The sequence below is a fragment of the Mixophyes fleayi genome, chromosome 7 (genome assembly GCF_038048845.1).
Source record: "Mixophyes fleayi isolate aMixFle1 chromosome 7, aMixFle1.hap1, whole genome shotgun sequence".
Taxonomy (NCBI): Eukaryota; Metazoa; Chordata; class Amphibia; order Anura; family Limnodynastidae; genus Mixophyes; species Mixophyes fleayi.
The window spans coordinates 93,551,333-93,576,192 of record NC_134408.1 but is presented as its reverse complement, the minus strand read 5'-3'; the positions used below and the strand labels follow the sequence as shown (position 1 = coordinate 93,576,192).

Here is a 24,860-nt window from a genome sequence, read left to right as displayed (position 1 = left end):
TCACTGATCAGGTTCCCCGCTGCACTAAAAACTCTTTCCGAGTACACACTGGAGGGGGGACAACTCAGGTAAAATAGAGCCAGTTTGTACAGGGGCTTCCAAACTGCCTTTTTTTCCTGCCAGTAACAATATGGACTGTCTGACATGTCTACTTGGATGGTGTCAGCAAAGTAATCATCCACAATTTTTTCTATTGTCACAGCATCCAATGCAGCGAGAGTAGACATGTCTGCAATGGTTGGCAGGTCCTTCAGTCCGGACCAGATGTTATCAGCATCCCCGCCAGCGCCTCTTTTAGAAAAACTGAGCTTTTTCCTCGCAGCCATAGATGTGGAAGAAAATGAGGGTGGAGCTGTTGGCATGTCACGGTCCTCTTCAGAGGACAATCTACTGACCAGCAGGTCTTTGCACCGCTGTAGACTTGTGTCCGCCAGAAACAGAGACACAACATACGCTTTAAACCGAGGATCGAGCACGGTGGCCAGAATGTATTCCTCTGACTTTAAAAGAGTGACCACCCTCGGATCCTGGCAAAGCGTACGAAGGGCTACATCCACAAGAGCTACATGCTTGGTGTAATCGCAATGGCTTACCAGCTCCTCCCTCACTTTCTCCAGCTGCTTCTGCAACAGCCTGATCAGGGGAATGACCTGACTCAAGCTGGCAGTGTCGGAACTGACTTCTCGTGTGGCAAGTTCAAATGGCTGCAGAACCTTGCACAACACGGAAATCAGTCTCCACTGCGCTTGACTGAGGCGCATCCCCACTCCTTTGCCTATGTCGTAGGTGGCTGTGTAGGCCTGAATGGCCTTTTGCTGCTCCTCCATCCTCTGCAGCATATAGAAGGTGGAGTTCCAGCGCGTCACAACCTCTTGTTTGAGGTGATGGCAGGGCAGGTTCATGCTTTTTTGATGTGCCTCTAGTCTGCGGTAGGCACTGGCTGAATGCCGAAAGTGTCCAGCAATTTTGCGCGCCACCGCAAGCATCTCCTGCACACCCCTGTCACTCTTGAGGTAATGCTGCACCACCAAATTAATCGTGTGGGCAAAACATGGGACGTACTGGAAATTGCCCATATTTAATGCCCGCACAATGTTACTGGCATTGTCTGACACCACAAATCCCCATGAGAGTCTAAGTGGGGTAAGCCACTGGGAGATAATTTCCCTCAGTTTCTCTAATATGTTGTCAGCGTTGTGCCTCTTATTAAAGCCTGTAATACACAATGTTGCCTGCCTTTGCACGAGCAGCCATTTTGTAGATGCTGCTACTGATGCAGCTGTTGCTGTTGCTGCGGAAGGGGATGCATCTACCCAGTGGGCTGTCATAGTCATATAGCCCTTTGTTTGCCCAGAACCACTTGTCCACATGTCCGTGGTTAAGTGGACAGTGGGTACAACCGCATTTTTTAGAGCACTGAGGACACTTGATCGTACTTCTCTGTACATTTTTGGTATCGCCTGCCTAGTGAAGTGGAATCTCGATGGGATTTGGTACCGGGGACACAATACCTCCATCAACCCTCTAAATCCCACTCCACTAATGGCAGACACCGGGCGCACGTCCAACACCAACATTGCAGTTACAGCCGCAGTTATAAGCTTTGCAATAGGGTGACTACTGTTGTATTTTGTGGTCATGGCAAACGACTGTTGGACGGTCAATTGTTTTGTGAAAGACTTAGCGGTCTTACGACTTCCCCTCTGGGAAGATGACCGACTAACAGCAGCAACAGCAGCAGCAACAGCAGCAGTGGCAGTAGTAGGCGTACCGCTGCAGGATTCCTTGGATGAATCCCGTATTGAGGAGGACTCAGTCTGGCTGCTGACTTGGGCTGCAGGACTGACTCTGATGGAGATTGTGGAGGAAGTTGACGAGGAGGGTGTTGCTGGTGTGTATCCAACTGGACCACGGGATTTAGGTGTCCCTGTACCGATGAGGGTCCTAGCCCCAGTTCCTGAACTAACCACTGAACTATGAAGGCTATTCAGGTGACGTATAAGGGAGGATGTTCCTAGGTAGGCAAGATCCTTACCCCTGCTTATTTGAGCTTTACATAAGCTACATATGGCCATACATTGGTTGTCTGGATTTGGATAAAAATAACTCCAGACCGAAGAGGTGCATTTTTTGGTCTTCTGACCAGGCATGACGATGGGCTTTTTCATCCCATGGACATCAGCTGTTTCCCCCCCTGGTGCCTCATTTACAATAACCACATCACCATCCTCATCATCAAGTTCCTCCATAGCGCCAGCTACATCATCAATAGGCTCCTCCCGAGCCACCTCTTCCCGTACAGTGATGGGAAGGTCAGGCTTGACAACCACCAACACCCTTGGACTCGCCTTGGGGATTTGTGATAATTTCTCTTTAGAAGGCAGAGTTGTTTGCTGTTTTGTTGCTGACAGCATAACTCTCTTTAATTTTTTGTAGGGGGGGGGGAGGAGGAGGAGGGCTAAGATCCCTGGGTGAAGCTGAACCACTAGTCATGAACACGGGCCAGGGCCTAAGCCATTCCTTGCCACTCCGTGTCGTAAATGGCATATTGGCAACTTTATGTTTCTCCTCAGATGATTTTAAGTTTCTCTTTTTGCTACTTTTTCTTAACTTGGGCTTTTTGGATTTTACATGCCCGGTACTACGAGATTGGGCATCGGGCTTGGAAGACGACGTTGATGGCATTTCATCGTCTATGTCATGACTAGTGGCAGCAGCTTCAGCATTAGGAGGAAGTGGGTCTTGATCTTTCCCTACTTTATCCTCCAAATTTTTGGTCTCCATTATATGTAGCACAAGATACTGCAGAATGTGTGAACTTTGTAATATTGCAGTACCATTGGACTTTTACTGCTGAATGTGTGAACTTGGTAATATTGCAGTACCGATGGGCTTATACTGCAGGATTGGTTGTGCAAATTTTGTGGTAATTAAAAAAAAAAATTAGTTTTTGGTATTTTTTTAAATAACTTTTTTTTTATTTTTTTAAACACAGGGGAATATTGGGGAAATAACTATGCCCTTAGAAGCACAGAGCACAGGACACAGCACAGGACCCAGCAGCACCACTGACCTCAGAAGGACAGAGCACAGGACACAGCACCACTGGACTGAGCACAGCACAGAACTTAACTGAACAGCACGAGATATAGCAGGACAGAGGACCACCTAACACACCCTCCCTTTACCCTGATCAATGCCCGAGTGAAGATGGCGGCGACTAGCGGGGAATTTATAGGATCCGAGTATCGCGAGATCCGACAACGGGATTATGAGTCAGAGCCTCAGTTTCAGATTTGAATTTGGCGCCAATACCCGGATCTGTCTCGGATCCGACTCGGATCGGCAACGTTCGGGTGGACTCGGATTTCATAAATCCGAGTGCGCTCATCTATAGGTGTGACTAGCACTTTACTGAAAAGATTCTGTTACACATATTTGCAAATGCATGATTTTATATATATATATATATATATATATATATATATATATATATATATATATATAGTGGTGGGATTCAAATAAATTAACTGTATTGATGACTGTATGGAAGGGCAAACTGACCTTCATCAACAATCAATTTGTACCTTGTGAGAATGCTTGGAGAAAAATGTTCCTGTATATTCCATGTGCAGCAGTGAAGATTAACAAATGCTTCTTATGGATAAGATGAAGTAATCTCAGACTCTAGCTATGAAAAGTGTAAATATGTTTACTATTTGATTAGCAAAGTATCTCAACAACTTATTTAGATGGTACCCCTCCCCCCTTAAAGTCTCTATTAAACCTAACATTGAGTGCTTGAAAAATGGCTTCTATTCAGTGAGGGCAAGAATGATTTCAACATGCAGCACACTTGCTGAGCTATTAAAATATGTTCTGACTGTGTCCATGCTGGTACCAAATATTTTATCATATGTTAAAAGAGAGAGAAAGAGAGAGAGAGAGAATTGACAACAAGGTGCAGAGATCTTATGTTATAAGTACATATTTCATAGTTAGCAATCTCTCCCTTTCCTATTTTCTCTACCTCATTTTACATTAGTGCCTTACACTAACAAAAATATCTTTATAAAAACATATTTATATATGGAGAAGGGTTTCTTGTGTGCCTGTGCCAGTCTCCCTGGTAAGAAGGCTCTGGCTGGACATCCTGCACCCCAGGACATCATTAACAGCAGCGCAATAGATTGTGTTTCTCACAAACATCTGTGATCCATTAAGAACCAGTTGGCAAAAATGACTATCACATACTCGGTGTCACCGGTGATTACCTCCGGGATCTGGCGTGACTGCAGCATTCCATCCAGCTTCTGAAAGGGACTTATACACACGGTTGTGATGAGAGAGATGAACTTTCCGCATGTGCGTTCCACCAACATTAAGTTCGGCATTTGGAACGCAAGTTTGCTTTCCAAATGCCGAACTTCCTGTCAGTGGAACGCACATGCGTTCCACCGCGGAGGTAAAAGGCAGAAGATAGGGCTTGGTAGCGGACAGCTGCTGCACCCCCTTGGGCTTGCGCCCTGGGCACCTCCCGTACCACCCTAGTTACGGCTCTGCAATGACCATAGTTCCCTAAAGAAAAAAATATTCTTGATACTAACCTAATAGCTTTACTTCACCGACATAAGTACTCCAACATATCCTAGAAAACACCTTACTAATGGCCGCATGAAAATTTTGATATATACACACACATATACTTATACACACACACACACACACACTGAGACATACATATAAACTGAAGGCTTACAAATTTATTTTCACTTTCCTTTACTATATATAACACAGCCTGCATGATCTGGGACAAAGTGGGGATCAACATCATTAATAGCTAGGTAGATCATCAAAAAGGCCATAAAATATTAAGCCATTTAACTTGGCCTATCTCCAAGGTCCACCTTATAACAGTGTTGTGATGGTACTCTATAGATGTACTCCTTTTGAATAATATCACAAAATATTAAGCAATTTTCTCATTATAATTTATTAGAACCAGCTAGACTATGAAAACTCTAAATATGGTATTGCACAATGACTGGAAAATTTTCAGTGTTTATCTCTAGAAGTATATTCAATGCAAATTCCGAACAAACACCTACAGTGAAATTCTTTATGCACATATCACAAGGAATATTTATCACCACAGAGATTTGGGATAGGATTATCTGACAACCAGATTTGTCCAAAATACAATTTTGCCTGAACTTTTCATTGTGTCTGGAACTACCCTAAGATCAAACACTTCTGGATCTGTATTTGGAGATTTGCCATTTATTCATTTACTTGCCCTTAACTCCAGAGTGGGCTGTAATGAGTATCTTATCAACCAGAAAAAAAAACAAAAAACGTATTGGCAGCTGGGTGACATTGAAGTGTCCATACTTCACCAAGTGGAACCAAGTGCAAGGTGCTGCATCAACTTAGCGTGGGGACTTGTGTGAATAGCCGTTTATACGGTAATTTAACCACGTTGTGCAGAAACATCGTTTATATTGCTACTATCCGGCTCCTGGAGTTATATTAATTGGACAGTGCCCTTTTTTTTTAGCAAACTGAGGTGAAACTAAACAGAGACTGTTTTATTTCTGAGTATACCATCAGACCAGGTCATATTTACTGCACTCCATTCCAGTATTCAACACTTTGTTTATATAGTTCATGCAATTGTGTTTCTTTTATCAAGGTTTTTAAATCTAAATATATCTGTTTATATCAATTTTTAAGAATAAATAATTTATGGTTTATTGTGAATGGGAATGCAACTATTTTTACTTAATACTTATTACTAGCGCAGTCACTATATACTTTATCCTATCAGACATATATTCTTACCACTGTTTGGCCTGTTTACACAAGCTCTAAGTCATTCTTTCTAAGACTGTACATAAAGCCAGATGTCTATATACAGTGTTATGGTCTCACTGTATTTGCAGTTTGCCTCAATTATATAACATACCAGAGCACCTTGCAGAAATGCAAATAAACACCAAAAGTTTTGTGTTGTTTTCTCAGAACAATGTGAATAACAAGACCCCTACTGCCACAGATTAATAGGATTAACAGGATAGGATCTTTCACCATTCTTAGATTTGAGTTGGGTGTCTTCTATTCCCAAACCACTTTGCTGTTGCAGAAACTGGGGAGTTAACTGAAGATGAGTTTTTTGCACAATGTAGTCCACGGCTGTGGCATTTGTGTTCCATTGAACTGATTAGCATATTTTTGACTCAAGTCTTGGTTTACTTTTGTTAGGATTGAGTGAATGTCTTCATTCCTAGGGTATAATAAAATGTTTACATTACTGAGTATTTAAATTGCTTGTAGCTTAAACAGGTCAAACATTATCAGCTAAAGATTTATATGACACCTGCATAGCTCCCAACATTTAGGTTAATGAAATATGGACAAAATAAGCCCCACCCCTGTTCTGTTCAAACTCCACCCACAAAGGGCAAATTTGGGTAAACCTCCACCCACTTTGATTAAGTCCTGCCCCTTTTGCAGCCTAAATATCAGGATGTCTCTTCAAAATTGGGACTGTTGGCAGTTATGCGACTTGAGTGAGATATTGAAGATAATGCTTTAAGGTGACTTTTTTTTTTTTTTAAAGACCTGTTCAAGGTTAAAGTGGGGCCTCCTCCTTGAAATATTTTGGGTTGAAGCTAACTTTGACATAGGTAGGCTTCTTCTGCTGAACCTGTAGCCAAACATCTAGTTTTAAATTCTGTTAATCCGCTCCAAGGTAATGAGAGGGAGATTGCCCACAAACTGAGGCTTAGTTGCAAAATTGTCAATTCTTGGCTGCAGGTTCAGCAGGAGAAGCTTATCTTAATATTTTGGGTTGAAGCTAACTTTATATGTAAGCTACATCTACACTCTGATCATCCATAACATATATTTTACAGTTATTTACTCTCTACTCATCTTATTTTATTTAGGAAGCCAGTCCATATAAATTTTGGAAAAAACCTTCAAGTTCCCCCCACTCTCAGCTTTCCTAGCATATATTTATAACCTTTAACCGTGCCTATGGTGTGTGTGTGTGTGTGTGTGTGTGTGTGTGTGTGTATATATATATATATATATATATATATATATATATATATATATATATATATATATATATATATATATATATATATATATATATATGCATGTATGTGTATATGCGCTCATGGTGTAATATTGCCAGGTACCATGTAATATACAATTCCCAAATATAAACTGCATACAATTGATAAATTAAATAGAGCTTTACTGGATAAAATCCTCGCTTATTCTTCTTCAGTCGGCTTGAGTGATATCACACACTCAAATCCAATGTGGAAAGAAGAATAAACCTGGTGTTTTGAAGGAGGAGAGTTCTACATCAAACAAATAGCACTTTCTCTCTGTGGAGGATTCCAGGCCCCATTATCTGGGGAAATGTTTGTTAGATAAATCTTTGTATGGACCTAAATATATTTATACATATTAATTTGGTCACCATGAAAAGCTAACTTTTATAATCTCTCCTTCATTAATGCTGTTGTCCACTTCTGAACCCTCTCAAGCTCTCCAATATTCTTCTTACACTGAGGTGATGAAAACTATACAAACATCTAAGATGTTGTATAACTAGTGACTTATACAACAGTAACAATGTGTTTACATCAAGTGCATTAGTCCCACTTTTTATGCACCCTAGCTTTTATTTGCCATTGCAGCTGCTAACTGGCACTGTGTACTGCTACTCAGCTTTCTGTCAAATACCCTTTTTTCCTTTTCCATTTCAGGTTTACCCAATTGTATTCCACTTAATTTGTAAGTAGCTAGTGTGATAGAAGCACTGGGAAAGTAGTAAAGTGCAGGTTTATAAGTCCTGAATTTCTGTCATTTGTATTTTAAAAAATCAGGGAGATTGTGTGTAGGAAAAAGCTTCCCAAAGATTGTATTTGGCTATAGGAACAGCCGGCCAGTATAATGATCTCTGGGGTATGAATAGAGAGAGAAGGGTGGGCTCCATTCATAAGGCCCATTTCAGGTTTTCCAACCACCTAGCAAGTTGCAACTAGCCAGGAGTTGTACCTGATGAGGTGCTGTTAAAAGGCAGTTCATTCAGTCTCTCAATACCTGGGGAGGAGGTCAGATGGCTCCTGAGAGATGCTGCATTTTTTAATCTGCAAGTTCTGTTGTTATGTATGTGTGTGGGACACTAGGTCACTCACTTTATAGAGGGAGTTCCCATGTATTAGTTAGAAGCCAGACAGACAAGGATTTTGTTAATGTTTGTTCATTTTCATGCTATTGAATAAAACTAGTTGAGGCCATTTAAACCAAAACATTAGACTAGTGTGACATATTTGGCTGATTTTGTGTAAAGTGCAGCCGTCTAACCCAGGAGACGGTACCCCTAACCTGATCTTATGACACTAGGTATAAATTGTAGTTCAATATCTGCTTCCAGTATGTAACTAGCTCTCTGCTAGGGAGTTTATCAGCTTATCTGCTTAACAAAGCTTTATCATCAGTGTATGGTTATTTGATCTCCTGTCATGGTCATGGAAAGCTGAAGCAGTTACTAGAAATATTATCACATATGAGCCTGTCAAGCTGAAGTGACCCTTATTTAAAATATACATAAAAAAGACAATAAATGGCACTCAACCCAACCTTATAAATGCTTAAAAGTTCTTATGCATACACCACAAAACACATCCTTATGTGTAGTAGGCGGCTGCCATCCTTCAGGAGCCTGGTAGTGAGCCAGGTAATGGAAGTAACTCTGTAATATGGAGGAGAAGGAAAAGGTGCCTGATATTGTAGTTGTTAGGTGTATGTGGCCCAATGTAGAGTGATGCTCAAATATATACACACCAAAGTGATGAATAAGTCAGGCACATCTATATATATTAATCCCAGATCTAGGTGAAATAAAATATCACTGTGTCTCATAACTCCAAAAAGAGGTACCAGAAATGAAAGAACAAATAACTGGAAATACTGTAGTATTTCTTATTTAAATGTTATGGCTATCGGTCCTATCATGAACTTGTAGAACTAGATGGAGAGGTCTTCACCTATAGCAGCCGCCTTTCCCGTAGAACTCGTTACGCTCACAGGTACTCGGATGCCCCCAGGTCTTATACTCGGAGTAGTACAAGTTTCAGAATGTAATGCAGCGCAGAGTAGCAGGAGATAGTAAATAAACCGTGGTCAGGAAACAGGCCGAGGTCTTAGATCTAAAGCAGGTACCGTGGTCAGGAACAGGCAAAATGTCAGGGCTGGCAGCAAACAAGTAGGGTCCAAAAGTGAAGCAAAGGTCAGGGCAACAGCCGAAGAATCTAAGGCCAGTAAACAAAGCCAATGGTCATACACGAGCAATCCAATCCACAAAAAACAGATACAAGGCACAGGAGCAGGTCTGTAAACAAAGACTGAGAACTATAACCAGCAGGGAGGCTAAGCCCTCCCTGCCTTTTAAACACAAATGGGCCAATAACGACAGGTCAAGAACAGGTGCACTAATCAGCCCATAGGGCTGTTAATTGGACCCCCTAATGCGCGCACGCTCGCCCAGTTGTCATTTTAGCCGAGCCGCGGCGGTGGAAGAAAGAAGCTTCCCGGCTGTTGTCTTGGTGACAGCCAGGATGTGTATGAGGAAGTGACGTCCCGGTCGTCATGGTGACGGCCGGGATGCCCGAGGCAGCCAGAAGCGAGCCGCGGCGGACAGCAGTGGAGCCGTGGCTCATGACAATAAAGAGTGCAATACCCAAAGTATCTGCGTACCAGAATAATATTTGAGGCTTATCTGTATCAATCCTGTGCCTGTGTTATTTCTTCAGAAGTCTTTAAATAAGACGAAAAGCTGAACTTTTGTGACTGATATACTCCTTACCTATGCCTGTGAATCACCCTGGAGCTGGTGTCCTCCTTCATTTGGGATTCTGTGATGGAAAAGGGGCTTCTGCACCTCTGCCAGCTGCCACAGATGGGTACTTTTTTTGGGTGTTCAAGACTACAGATAAGCAGCTTTATTTCTATATTTGTATATATTTTATATTAATTGAATATTAAAAGATTTTACAAAATATACTACCATATTGTTGCTAATGCTTTTTTGTAGCCATACAGAGTGCATCTCAAATAACACAGCGACACAGTGACATTTCATTTTATCTGGATCTGGGATAAATATATATAGATGTGCCTGACTTATTAATCAATCTTGTATGCTTAGAATTAAGCAGAATTTCTACATTGGTCCACATACACCTAACAACTACACTATCAGGTGCCATTTCCTTCTCCTCCATATTGCACTGTTCCTTATTTAAGCTTGTTATTTCTTCAGTATACAATGAGCAATTTTGAAAATATATAATGCAACACATACCTCTGATAATTCTCATTTAGCTTTGTACAAAGAGACTGTATGTACCAGGAGCCATAGTTCTTTTGTCTGTAAGATACGTAATGCAGGGTAGTGGCCATTCCCAGTAGGAAATCTGGCTCATTTGGAATCAAATCCTTTTCTGACTCATCACTGCTAGAAGAAGCTTTGCAGGCGTCTGTTTCCACAGACACTGGTTTCTGATGTTCTTTACCTTGGCATGCCTGGATAAAGAACAATTTGGGCTTTCCTTTCAATGAAGGGCATAAGGAGCTACAGAAACAATTGGTAATATCCCTGATGCGTACAGTCTGCCCATCAGTGCCATAGATGATTCCTTTGTTCCCGTGTGACAGAAGGCAGCAGATGAAGCAGTCATTCTTTTCATGGTTCCAATCTCTGTATGACTGGACAGTGCTCATGATCTCGTTCCCCTTAAGGTCCTCCTCTATACACACTTGAAAACCAAGCTTGGAAAACACATTGCAGAGTGATTCTACAAAGGAAAAAAAAATAATGTGCTTTGTAAACCACACTTACATAAACCACACTTAAATGTCGTGTGATAAATTGTGTACATTATGGTGGTTTAACAATAGAAAATAACTATTGTAATTGATATTAACATATCTGCTGAATCTACCTATTCTGTCTTTACTATAACCCTCTCCCTAATACTATAAACAACAATATCAAAAAACAAGTAATTCCCAACAATCAGGAAACATGGCACCCAAGCTTAATAAATTGTACAATTGTTATATTCAGACACAATGTAAAAACACAATTACCCACCTATCTATCTATCTATTTCGATCCTCCAGCGACCCCGATTGGCAGACGTGTAGGACGTGGCACAAGCCGGAGTCATTTCCAACTTCTTCTCTTCTCCCTCCTCGTCCTCTATGCCCCCTCCCTCTTCCACCCCACCCCATACTTGCCAACTCTCCGGGAGACTCCCGAAATCCGGGTCGGTCTCCCGGACTCTTGGGAGAGTAGGCAATTCTCCCACATCCAGCAAATACGTAGCCAAAATAATGCGATTCGCAATGAATCGTGCCATTTTGGCCCAGCATCAAAACATAATTTTCGATGCAGGGGGAAGGGGGGGGGGGGCAAAATGAAGCAATTTATCGCGCCCGCCCTCTAGTCACACCCACTGTCCGGGATCTTCCGGACTTAAGTGCCGAAAAGTAGGCAAGCATGCGCTACACTCATCCAGTACCTTCCCCCTCCCCCCTATAAACACAAAAATCCCAATAACATGTAGCCCTGTATAATGGTCTCTCCATGATGCACCATTAGCCACAGAACAGGGGAAGATCAGGAAGTTCATAATCAGGTCTCCCCACATCAGGACTGCTGCACACTGTCTGCCATGACTCACTCTCTCTGCAGAGGCTGCAGGCACTACAACTTGGAGATCATATTTTTAAGATGTGACCAACTCTAACAGTTTAGTACCAGACACATCTGTGACCAGGGGCGGATCTAGGAAATTTCTATACCCGGGGAGATGTAGGGGGGGGTGATTTAGGCCCCGCCCCCTTTCCGACTACTAAGGCTGCCGGCGGCTGCACAGTATGTGCAGGTCCGCTCGGCATTGACAGTGTGCTGCTCCGCTGCTCTGATTGTGTTTAAAACACAATCAGAGCAGCCGGGCAGCACACTGTCACTGCTGAACGGACCTGCACAGTGTGCAGCCGCCGGCAGCTAGCCCCCGCTAGGGGGGGGGGGGGGCGATCGCCTGGATCCGCCACTGTCTGTGACTAATCTGAATTACTCAGTACTTATACTTGTGCTCACTGTAGATGGTAGTATAAAACACAGGTTCATGTAGTGCAGAAGATATTTGCCCATGAGTCAAGGGGACCCCATCCTGGCCCCTTGACTTATGTGAGGACCCTGCATCCACAATTGTACTTGCATGGTGGAGTTGATCTGGAGCCCTGGTCTGGTTGTCCCAGATCTATCAAGATTGGCCCTGTGGGGTCATTCCTGGTGGCTGGCACCTCCCCAATGTCTTGCTGATAACAGAAGGGATCATCTCCCTGCCCTGGCGGGCTCAGCTCCCTGTGTGTCACCCTAGGGCAGGATGCTTAGCTTGACAGACAGTGCACAGCCAAGCCAGGGGATGATCAGCTTCTCCTTCCTGATGATATGACTGTCACACCCCAATCCTCTTGTTCATCATCTCCTTTCTCCTTCTGTTTTCACTGTTCTTTCCCCCCTGCACCACCTCCCTCCCTTCAGCATAGACCAGCCCCACCCTGAACCTTTCACACATGTGGGACTGGTGCCAGCTCCCTACAAGTGCAGAAGCAGTACAGGAGGCAGACAGATGTATTTGCCTCCCACCGTAAAGTGTGTTTGTGGGGTATTAATGTAATGTGGGTTGGGATTCATGTATATTAGTGTAGTATGGGTGCTGGTGAGGGTTATTTATGTAATGTAGGGTCTGTTGGGGACTATTAATGTAATGTGAGGGCTATTCATTTATTGTTGCAACAGGTGGAGCTAATAATTTAATTAAGTTTCTTTTATTAAATGTGGTGGCTATTTATGAAATGTGATTATGGGGGTTATTAATATTGTAGGGGCTAATAATGCAATAAGGTTCTCTGTATTAAATCTAATTATGTAATAAGGAGGCTAGTTGATGGGAATGTAATAAAAACACACACACATAATTGCCACATATAATAAAGACAGTTAGGGCAGCACAGTGGCCTAGTGGTTAGCACTTCTGCCTCACAGCACTGGGGTTATGAGTTCAATTCCTGACCATGGCCTTATCTGTGTGGAGTTTGTATGTTCTCCCTGTGTTTGCGTGGGTTTCCTCCGGGTGCTCCAGTTTCCTCCCACACTCTAAAACATACTGGTAGGTTAATTGGCTGCTATCAAAATTGACCCTAGTCTCTCCCTCTCTGTCTGTCATCCTCTCTCTCTGTCTGTCTCCTTCTCTGTCTATGTCTATGTGTGAGTGTGTGTCTATATTAGGGAATTTAGACTGTAAGCCCCAATGGGGCAGAGACTGATGTGAATGAGTTCTCTATACAGTGCTGCGGAATTAGTGGCGCTATATAAATAAATGTTGATGATGATGATGACAATTTTGATGTTGTCTCACTCTTGTGAGCATGTAACTCTTCCATAGTCTAACGCAACCACTAACATTCCCCAACGTCTAACCTTATATTTATTCCTCCCTTCCAGCCTCAACAAAAAGTTCCTACTCATCTCCACTTTAATTAAGGAGAATGCATACAAGATTCTCTACAGGTGGTATCTTACGCCTGACAGACTAGCCAAAATGTACCCAACTTCCTCCCCGGTCTGTTGGCAGGAATGCGGTCATAGAGGTACCTTCTTTCATATCTGGTGGTCCTGCCCTGTCATTTCCTCCTTCTGGGACAAAGTAGCTGCTCTCCTTTCCTCCCTTCTACAATTCCCTATCCAGAAGGATCCTTGATCCTTCCTCCTCTGCTACCCTATACAAGACGCTGATGTCCCCTCCGCAAAATTGGCTTTGCACGTTTTGCCGGCCGCTAGGTGCCTGATAGCCAAATCTTGGAAAAGCGCGGCACCACCCCGCGTCTCTTCTCTAAAATCCTATGTCTGGTTCATTGCTAACATGGAGAAAATCACTTTCCACCTACGGGATAAGTTTTACCAAATCTGGGCCCCCTGGTTACACCACTAATGCCCCCAATACTGCCCCTCCTATGGGTTGACTCGTCCGTACTAGACACTTTGGTCCATAATAATCCTGCAGATAAAGCTACTCCTTCCGAGGTCTGAGACACCGACATGTTCTATTTCACTAGCACAGACGACCCCCCTCCCTTCCCCCACACACCCACCCACCCCTTTCCACCCATTACCCTTTCTAATAATAAGGATATTGCCTGTGTCATTACATTTCTCCAATTTTGTGCCACATGTTGCTATGAACAGCAATTACTGACATGTGACAGTGATTGCCCTTTTTGTTTGTATTATGTTACTGCTATCTCTTTGTATGCTGGCTGTCACCCAAGTTATTTGAATAAAAAATTTGAGTTATAAAAAAAAAAAAAAAGTTCCTACTCCTTACAAATTAATCCAAACCCCCCTCTGCTGCATAACCTTAACTACACTATGCAACTAAGTTTCCACCAAAGCAACGGAAATGAGACTCTGAGAGAGCCAGGAGCTGATGCCCTGCAAGGAATTGTTTAAGGGATTAATTGAACTTTGTTTTGCTAGTCATATCCATGGTGGAGAGTTTTCCTCTAACCCTAGAGAAAATTATGCCTGTTCCCTTTTCCTTTAGATTGTTAGGTCATAAGGAATGGGACCTTTATAACTCCTCTTACAGTGTATGTTTATTGTTAACAATTTAATTATTATTATACTTCCTCAGATTGTAAAGTGTTTTGGAATATGTTATGGCAGTTAATAATAACAATGGATGAGGCTTCTCAAAGGAACTCTAAACACCAGGGGGTAAATGTATTAATGTCCGGATTCTTCAACTCCAGCGTGTTCAGCGTATTCGGCGATTAAATTTAAAGCGGCGCTGCATTGTAAAGGGAAGCCTTTACAATGCAGCGCCGCTTTAAATTTAATCGCCGAAGACGCTGAACACGCCGGAGTTGAAGAATCCGGACATTAATACATTTACCCCCAGGATTGAAATTTTCAGATGTGAACCATGGAGGTAAAATACATTGGTCAATGTCAAGTTGACAGTCCAGTCATTCCAGGCCAGCTCTGCAAAAGAGTAAACCATTATCTTCCCACTCAATTACAGACAGCTGAAGCTCGCCCACATATTTAGGACAGTGTCCTGATGGGATTTGGAAGCTGTCATGAGCAGGTCTGTCCCATATCCTGTTTTGTCTCTTTACACCTTGTCCAACTGTGTTGGCTTGTATCTTGCATGTTTTCTTTACTGTAATAGGCAAGGTTGTATATCTATTACGTCTAATGTACAGTTATAATGCTTCTCTTGAACGTACTTTGCCCGTTGGCCCTCTTAGTACTATGCTCTGCTTCACCACTGTACGGTGCTGCATATTTTTGTTGTGTCTTATAAATAAACAATAATATTAAGAATCTCATACCTACCAAGAAGCTGAGAATGCAGTCTTATGAGTTACTGTGACATTTTAGAACAGCAAATCTGCCATTCAAATTCATACTGCTTAGTGAAGTACTTCTCTTCTAACATGTCAACCAGGTACAGAGAGGTGAAAGAGACCATGGTGGACAAATTGACTTAAATATAAGCACAACATTTATTTCATATGTATTACTTATCTCAGTAATACAAAGCCTTTGATATATATATATATATTAACTTCTAATGATGACTTTATTTGCTTGTTAAGTAGGGCAATGCCTAATCAATTCTGCATCTAATGGTATAAGATGATAAGATGTGTACCTTTATCTTGTTCTGTTCCATGCCTGTCTTTCATGTCCAACTTTGCTTTTGCAAACTTAAAATTATTTATGATGAGGCAGGTCCCCGGTTTCTTACTGCTCATTTGATAAAATTGATCTGATGGCTAAAATAAAATGAAACACAAATGTTACATTCTATTGTTCATCAATAACAACAAAAATAAATATTAGTTATGTTAATTTAAAAAGCAGAGATGGACCCAGGAAAATTGCTTCAATTATATACTCAAAAGTATGTAGGAGGTCACATGGGCATCATTAGCTATGTATTCCAAGACTGGGAAACTTGGAAGAAGAAATAAGAAGCAGTAAAAATGTGCTGTTTTTTGGTTTTTGGAGAATATATAAGGATCACTAATCCTTAGGATCCAAGAACAGTTGCTCATGTGCAATTGCTTGAATTGCAATGGAGCCCTTTTCTGCATCTCCTCCCTTTATGAACCCCAAATGTAAAGGTTCCTGACTAATTTTAGATTGTATGAAGCCCCAGAAATTATGTTTGCTGTGATTTAGTACAATTTTGTGGTAACTGTAATGCATTTTAGTTAGAAGTGAAAATGAAAAAAAAAGAAGAAGCAAAATTACCCCTTCACCTTGGTACTAGTCAATTAAAGTGTATTTTAAAATTGTTTGGTTTTCTTTATTTGGTATCATGGGCAGGGTCCGTAGGGATTCTTGTCCATCATACCTGGGACCACTGTCACTACAGGGGTTCCAATCTTGATTATTACCCCAACTCCTACATCCAAGTTGGAAAAAGTCCAGAGCTTTTCAACGTGCTGCCCCTCTGTGTCTGTCCAGTAATTGCTTAATTGTTTGTTTTGCACTATAACATGATGCAGAGCTCTAATATTTCAATATTAATATTTTAAATATTACAGTGTTAAGGATATGGTGATATAAAGTAGGAAGAGAAAAGATAAAAAGAGGCACAATCATGAAAGCAGCTGGCACAGAAAAGGGTGCTGTAACTCATAGCAACTAATCAGATTCATTGTTCTAGTTTAATATAGAAAATGAAAGCCAGCATATGATTAGTCGCTATGGCATAGAGCACATTGTACACCAGTTGTCATCAATGTCCCAAAAAGTGAAAAGAGCTGAGTTTAGAAGTGGTATGAAGTTGAAATACTACCAAAGTTTTTCAGCAACAGTAGCATGATCCAATATTTAGGATCTTATCCTACAGTCCGGTGATCTCTCACACCTATAATGGACTGTTTTATAGTAAAAGTCATATGGTGAACTGGCAGAGTACTTGGCTCTACATAACCAGATTTAATATTTTTGATGGCAGTAAATGTATGGCTCATTAAAGGATATGTACTCCCTTTTTTCAGTTACTAGATTCTACTAGCTATGTCTCTTTCGAACAGCAATATGGGGGAAAGGATCACTATTCATAGAAATTTAGCACTGGAATCAAACCAGAAAGTTGTGGGGAAGGAGGGGCGGGGGAGAGAAGTTGGAGAAAGGAGGAGAGAAAACAATCTACTACCGGATGGCGGATGCCATGGATATAACATAGGAACCTGCATTTGCAAAGGTTAGCCCTGTTCAGTCTATAGATTGTTCAATCAAAATGTCAACGATTGTCTCACTTGAATCATGCTACTTTCACCAAAGAAACATCAGATTAATGCACAAAGCTAAACCATACTTCTCTGCATTCATACATGTGGTGGTAGGTGTGTAAGATGTGCTGTAAAAACCTTCCAATGCTCCAGCTTGAAAAAATATATAATAATATATGATAATAAAAGATTATGGTACCTGCATATTGAAATTTGTTCTTATTGGTATTTGTTCATTTTGTGGGCCCCAAGAATTCAAAATATCTCTATTTGGCGATGATGTCCTTCTCTCCTTCACTCACTCGAAGACCTCCCTACCACCCTCTATCAACTTATTGATGCGTATGGGGCCCAATCTGGCTATAAAATTTTTTGGGGTAAATCTGAGGCCATGCTGCTACATGTTCCCTCCCCGCTGAAGGCCACTATCAAATCGTCATTTGCCTTGAAATGGCAAAAATACTGAATGAAATACCTCAGGGTGTACATAACCTCCTTATTTGGCAGGGATATATCATTTTGTGGCTGGGGAGGATTATCGCTATTAAGATAAACTTGATCCCCAAACTTCTAAACTAGTTCCAAACTCTCTCTGTTAAGGTCCCTGATTTGATATTTAAGGAGTTGTAATCCTCCTTTCTGAAATTTATCTGGAACAGTAAGAATCTCTCTAGCGTTCCTTAAGAAGCCTAGGATTCAAAGGGGGACGGGGATTCCCCAATGTTAAGCTTTATTATTATGCATCTCATCTGAGCCAACTGGCGGCCACCTATGCTCCCTATCACACCATAGTTTGGGTGGACCTGGAAATGCATTTTGTTGGGGTTCATACTTTGGCATCTCTTTGGGATCTCCCCATTGCCGACCAACCCCCTCTGGCCACCTCATTCTCCTCCTTGAAATTCTGTCTATCTATCTGAGACTTTTGCAGGCTCCACTTTCATTTGTCGTCCCCTATTTCTCCCCCTGGTGCCTCTCTGGAACAACCTAAATTTCTCTCCTGGCCTCTCTACCCCTTCCTTCACAAAATGGGTTCGGGCTGAGATCAGGGTGGCCCACAACCTGACTTCTGGAACTGCCTGGGCTTCTCTGAGATCAAATACAAATATACTCCTTTTTGTCCCTTCTTCTTTGAAATTTTACAGGTCTATCACTTTCTCATGTCCCTTCCCTTGGTGGACTCCAGACGAGACCTTACCATTTATGAATGGGTATGGCTGCACTCTCCTCTCTCCAACGGTATGATCTCCTCTATCTATAATTGGTTGATTGAGACTGCCTTTGACTTCCTAGGCGGTCACTAGCGGGAATGGGAAAGGAACCTGGGCCCCCCTCCAGATGAGTCCTGTTGGGAGGAGTTTAGAGAGGGGATTGCCACTAGCTCCATCTCAACACAAATCAAAGAAACAGCATACAAAGTGTATTACAGATGGTACTACACCCCTGACAGACTCTCCAAAATGTTCCTCACCTTTACTCCAAACTGCTGGTGGAACTGTAGCCAGATGGGTACACTCTTTCATATTTGGTGGACCTACTCACACATAGGGCTAGATTTACTAAGCTGCGGGTTTTGAAAAAGTGGGGATGTTGCCTATAGCAACCAATCAGATTCTAGCTTTCATTTATTTAGTACCTTCTACAAAATGACAGCTAGAATCTGATTGCTTGCTATAGGCAACATCCCCACTTTTTCAAACCCAAAGCTTAGTAAATCTAGCACATAGTCCCCTTTTGGGATATAGTCCTGTCGGTCCTCAACTCCATTTCAGAACAATCGTTAACCAAGGACTCCTGGACATTCTTTCTCTCCTGCCCTTTGCCTGAAGAGAGCCCCCCCCTCTAATAAATTGTTATCTCACATCCTCGCAGCTGCTAAATCTTTAATAGTCAACCACTGGTAAAACCCGAATTCCACTATTCTACTGGCCCTTAAAAACTATGTGTGGCATATTGCAGACATGGAATCCATTACTTACTACTTACATGACAAACGCCATAAGTTCAACCTCGTTTGAGCCCCCTTGGGACTTCGGGAGAGCCAGAACTCCCTGACCGCCTCCACCCCACCTAATGTTCTGCGACTCCTAGCCCCATTCACAAAATGAGCTCTAAGCTTCCTCGGGTTTCTCTGGACTGGACGTTCTCCATCTAGTACTTCCCAAGGAATGAAATGTGCTCCGTTCGGTTGTCTGCTTGTTCTTTCCATGTTTATGCTGATATATACATGTCTTATATGGACCAACATTTATCATTGTTCTGTAGGTGTTATTTAACTCCACTTTGTACCTTTCTGCTCCCCCATCACCTCCCCCTATGTATACAGAAAAGTTGAAAGGGAATGACTTGAATGTTTGTATACTGATGGTAACTGTTTTTGTTTTTGTTTTTTGTTCTCATTTGTCCCCTTTCTAAATAAAGAGTTTAAAAAAAAAATGTCTGCCTTGCTGACTGTAAATCACCAACACTTCTTGTTAACAGTACATAATCTGTCAGCCTAAGATTTTTTCCACATTCTTAAAGAAGACTTTGGTCATAAATTTCACTCCTCTAATCCCTTACACAAAGAAACTTAAACATATAAACGCCAAATAGCTGATATTCTCCCCCTGCACATTCCCCTTCTAACTCTTAAATTAATTTTATTATTGTTATCGTAGATTTGTAAGGCGCCACAGGGCTTCACAGCACCGTACAGTAGGGAAAACAGTACATACATAAAACAGGGAGATACAAGGTAGACAAAATAATTGCTGACATGAAAACAAAGGGTATGGAGGACCCTGCTCAATAGAGAGCTTAGATTCTAAATGGAAGAGGGCACAGCTGAAACAAGAGGAGCAAATGTGGCTCAGAGTGGAGATTGGGACAGTTGTGAGGGTGCATTATTGTGAATCGTGTTATCGGGGATTAGGTCACCTCTAAAAAAAAAAAGAAAAAAAAAAGATGGGCTTTCAAAGAGCATCTAAAGATTTGAAGGCTGTGGGAAAGTCTGATTGAGGGTGGTAGGGAATTCCATAAGTGGGGAGCAGCACGGGAGAATTCTTGTAGGCGGGAGTGAGAGGTGGTTACCAGAGATGAGACAAGGCGAAGGTCAGAGGTAGTTCTAAGAGGGGGCGGGAGGGAGAGTATTTTGATATGAGATTAAATATAAAACTACTTAATACCTGAAATAAGACACAGACACAGATTTGAATTTTGGCGCACTATGGTCACAGTTTAAATAGTATAAATGATGGTGGCAACGGAAGCAGCTGCAAGTTCAGCTAACCAGCTAATACTATACAAACAAACAAACAGAGATGACCAACTGGCCTAGAATCTCCGGTGCTGTCTTCTCGCCAAAAGCTGTGTTCCTTTAATGGAGAGCTGTAAATTTGGGCTATAAAATTACCTAAACCCTTGTTCGTGAGATGCACCTGGTCTATAAAGATGAGGGTGGCAAAATTTAATTTAATTGTTTTGGATTCCCCCTAGCTCCTCATATTTAGAGACAGACTGGTTAACTTGTCGCCTAACTTTATGCATGACAAGTCCGCTACAGCCACCCCTCCAAGTTAATATAGGGATGATATTGGCCAGCATAATTACTTAATTGCTGGACAGTTATCGGCAATGAGCTGCAAATCAGCTATGATATGCCAAATGAAACCAACAGCTTTACCCTTACCCAAAATGTTAACCCTTAAATGAATCACTAAGAAATCTGGAGCTTGACCTCTGGCAATCATATTACACAGCAAATCTTTAAAACCAGGCCAAAACATCCCCTTCCTACTAATCCACTTGTTGTCCACTGGGATTGTAAAAATGTACATATCTCATGGCAAGGAATGTCTAGCAGCACAGAAAATGAAAGAGTGGCCAACCACCTAAACTTGGAGGGTCTTCGGGAAGCAATCTGTAATTTAAAACAACGTCCTGAGGGTCAATTACATGCATAGTGGCAAATTCAACACCAGTAAACAGTCACAACATGAATAAAAATGGAGATGCATCTGTGTAAGCAAGACAGGTCATGCCAGCATGTAAATGCTGGAGGAGAAAGTAGCAGCCAATATGAAGGTAAAAACTGTAAAAAACCTCAAAGGTGCTCCTGCCATGAGGCCGTTCAATTGATGAAAATTAGGTAAATCCCTTCTTGCCCTCACCTCCAAAGGTGACCAGCATACAACGCCTGGGTTGCCAAAATAGAAAAATGGTTACTACAATTTTGTGAGTCTAATGTATCTCTTATAGGCTGAGGATTTCCAACCACCCACTTGTCTGATGCTCTCCATGGAGGATCCTGCTACTCAGGGCCATCTTTTCCATTGGGCACGATGGGCAGGTGCCCGGGGGCCCCATAGGCAGGGCTCCTAATTAGAATAAATAATCCTGCAAAAGAAAAAACCTGCAAAAAAAACCTTCAAGGGTCACTGAGCAAGTACATATATCTATCTCTATATATCTATATCTATATCTATATCTGTATCTCTATACATCTATATCTATATATATATCTATATATGTAGGGGCCCCGGTGCACTGCTTTGCCCGGGGGCCCATAATGTTGTTAAGATGGCCCTGCTGCTACTGCCACTGTGGTGACCGCACCCATTCTAATGCAATGGAGACCATAATCAATTCGTTCAGCCCTATAATTGTAACACATTTCTTTAAAACAAAACTGAATTGGCATTTGGTACAAGGCGGCGGAGTCAGAATGGAGCAGCCAAACTTGCCCGCCAATGGGTCTAACCATCGAGTAAGCCCTAGCCAGTGCTAAAGGCAGATGGCGGGATCAGAGTGTGCTTCCATTGTGACCCAAACCTCCCCGCCAAATTGATCTGTATTGGTTCTATGCAACTGCCAAATCAGGGATGCATCTCTTAAACTTAAAACAGGAATCAACCAAAGCCAATACCCGCATGCGGTTACCACTAAATGCCTATTAAGCTTAAGCGCAGGAGAAGAAGTGGTGCTTTACTTATTGATGGACTGAACAACCCCTAAATTCTAACACCAGAAAATGATATCATGGCCTGTAATCGAGGAGCCCAGAGCTCCAAAGCAAAATTAAAGGACGCTAACACTGATTGGATCTGTCTAAGGGATACTTTAGCCGCGTACCTGACTGACAAAATCAGCTTTCAAGTTCACCACTTTTTCCTTGGGAAGGAGACAGCAACCCACTAAGGTGTCTGCCATAGTGACTTATTACACCAAAGAGATATGAAAATGGAATACATTATTTCCAATGACCTCATTCCTACTAACGCTCTCAATCGCGTACAGGACTTTACATCTTTCTAAACAAGCTGTAAGCACAAATGCAATGTGTCTGTCCAAGTTGGGCCTCCCTGAATGTTAGGAGCAGGTACAGCTAAAGGAGCAAATGTGCACCTGGGCAAACCATGGTGACAAGGAGTGTAATTGCGCTTGTTAGTGCACGTAGAAAAAATAGAGCCGCCCTCACGTTTAACACATAAATAACTGGCAGCTTCATAGAAAAACTGCAAGTTAGAGGCTAACTGGGACACAATCCTCTCCTACCTCCAAATATTTTCTTGCATTTCTAACATTAACCCCTTCTGTACAACAAGCTTTGACAAGGTGCAAAATTGCATCCTCTAGCTGGACTTAGAGTCCCGTTGTTGGTATTGAAGGCTAATGGCACAGGACAATTGAGTCAAATATAAAATCAGAGTGATTATCTGACTCAAGGAATGAACAAATAGACAAAAGTGATGGTTGAATTGCTACTAACTCAATGACGCTGTAACACAATACATCTTGCTCCGTAAACTTTGCTTCATTCAAAGACCTCAGTCTTGGTTTCCACAGACATCAGCTGACTGATAAATTATTACAATAAGCACATGTAACTCCAATTTACTCACCCAGTTTACACTTGAATTACAAATTACACAAATCAAGTATATTATTATTTTTGATGACCAAAAGACGCATCCTCAGATCTGTTCCTTGATAAATCAGGCCCTGAATATTTTTTTTTAATTAAGCATTTTTGTTGGTATTTCAAAACATAACAAAACCAAAAAATACTTATACTAACATACTACAGATATCGCAAAGTAGGCCAGATATACATAATATATACCAAATACAAAATGTGACACAATAAATCAGAGTGGAGATTTGCCAATGCTTATCCTGCTAACGAAAACATACATAGCAGCATCTGTATTGACAATGATATAGTACAATTTAATTGGCATGGGCGCTCACGGGCTCAGTCATTTACACTAAAATTCCTCATGGAGGCCAAATCAAAGGGGGAGCTAAACCACCTACTTCAGATGTTCACAAATTTCGGTAAGGCCTTCATACTACTGTAGACAAACCTTTCATGACCTAGCACAAAATTGAGATCTAAATGTGGATTGTTGGGCTCGTGGGGGCCATCTGTAACCAGGCGATGCAGAACGTAGCCATCATAAATAGATGCAATATACATATTTGAAGGGTGTGGCGAATAAAGACAGAAATATGTATATTGCATCTATTTATGATGGCTACGTTCTACATCGCCTGGTTACAGATGACCCCCACAAGCCCAGCAATCCACAATTAGATCTCAATTTTGTGCTAGGTCACCCAAAAGAACAAGTGGCTGCTGACCTTAAAGGAAGTGAAATACCTGGGGAGGGTTTAATACAATAAATTACTTTAAGCCAGAAGGCATGAATTGTGGGGCAGTTCCAAAGGAGATGATAAAATGTGCCGGACTCACTTCTAGACTTTGGACAGTGGGGAGAACCAAATGATATTGCTAATTAGATAGAAGTCAAATATGCCCTATGTAGAATGTAAACCTGAATCTGCTGGAAACCTAATGAAGCAGTAGAGTATTGTGAGCTTCTGTGAATGCTCCATCCCAGTAAATGGATCTATATCAGCCTCCCATTTTTCAATTATTTGCACAAGGACATAAACAGTTGATTCACACAACAGGTAAGAGTATACATAGCGTAATAAAATCTTACTGGGGATGCTGTCCTCTGGGGTGGACGGTTGCACTTCAGCCAGAAGATCACACAAATCCAGTGTTTCAGTTAAATAGCCTCAGCTAGTTTTATTCACCAACTTGAAAACAGAGCAAAACAAACAAAATCCTAGCCGTCTGGCTACTAACTAATACAGTGGACTACCCTCTCTATAGTGAAGGGCCTAGTGTCCCTCACTTAAACCAAACAAATGGGACTCACAGCACAACTTGCAGTTTCTCTCAGGAGACATTCGACCCGGACTGGGCCTTTTGTATGGAGCCCACCCTACTCTTTCCATACAAAACACCAGGGCCCCTTACCAACTTTTCATGAAGCTGAAAAACACATTTTTGAGAAGCTTCTCATCAGACACAATCTTCCTGGTGTTTTAAAATACAATATTCTTTCCCAGTGCTTCTGTCACAATAGGTAATCCCTTATACCCAAGGGGTTGTAGCAGTT

The 24,860-nt window shown here is 41.8% G+C and overlaps 1 protein-coding gene across 1 annotated transcript in view; it reads right to left on the bottom strand.

Annotated features, from left to right (window-relative positions):
• Window positions 1–4,970: 4,970 nt before the first annotated feature.
• Window positions 4,971–24,860, bottom strand: part of LOC142097891 (caspase-8-like) — a 43,101-nt gene continuing 23,211 nt past the window's right edge. The window contains exons 5-7 of the mRNA XM_075180127.1: window positions 15,813–15,936; window positions 10,385–10,877; window positions 4,971–6,283 (exon numbers count right to left, since the gene is read on the bottom strand). Of these exons, the coding sequence (XP_075036228.1) occupies window positions 6,154–6,283; window positions 10,385–10,877; window positions 15,813–15,936 (747 nt within the window). The 3' untranslated portion in view covers window positions 4,971–6,153. The remainder of the gene's footprint in view (window positions 6,284–10,384; window positions 10,878–15,812; window positions 15,937–24,860) is intronic.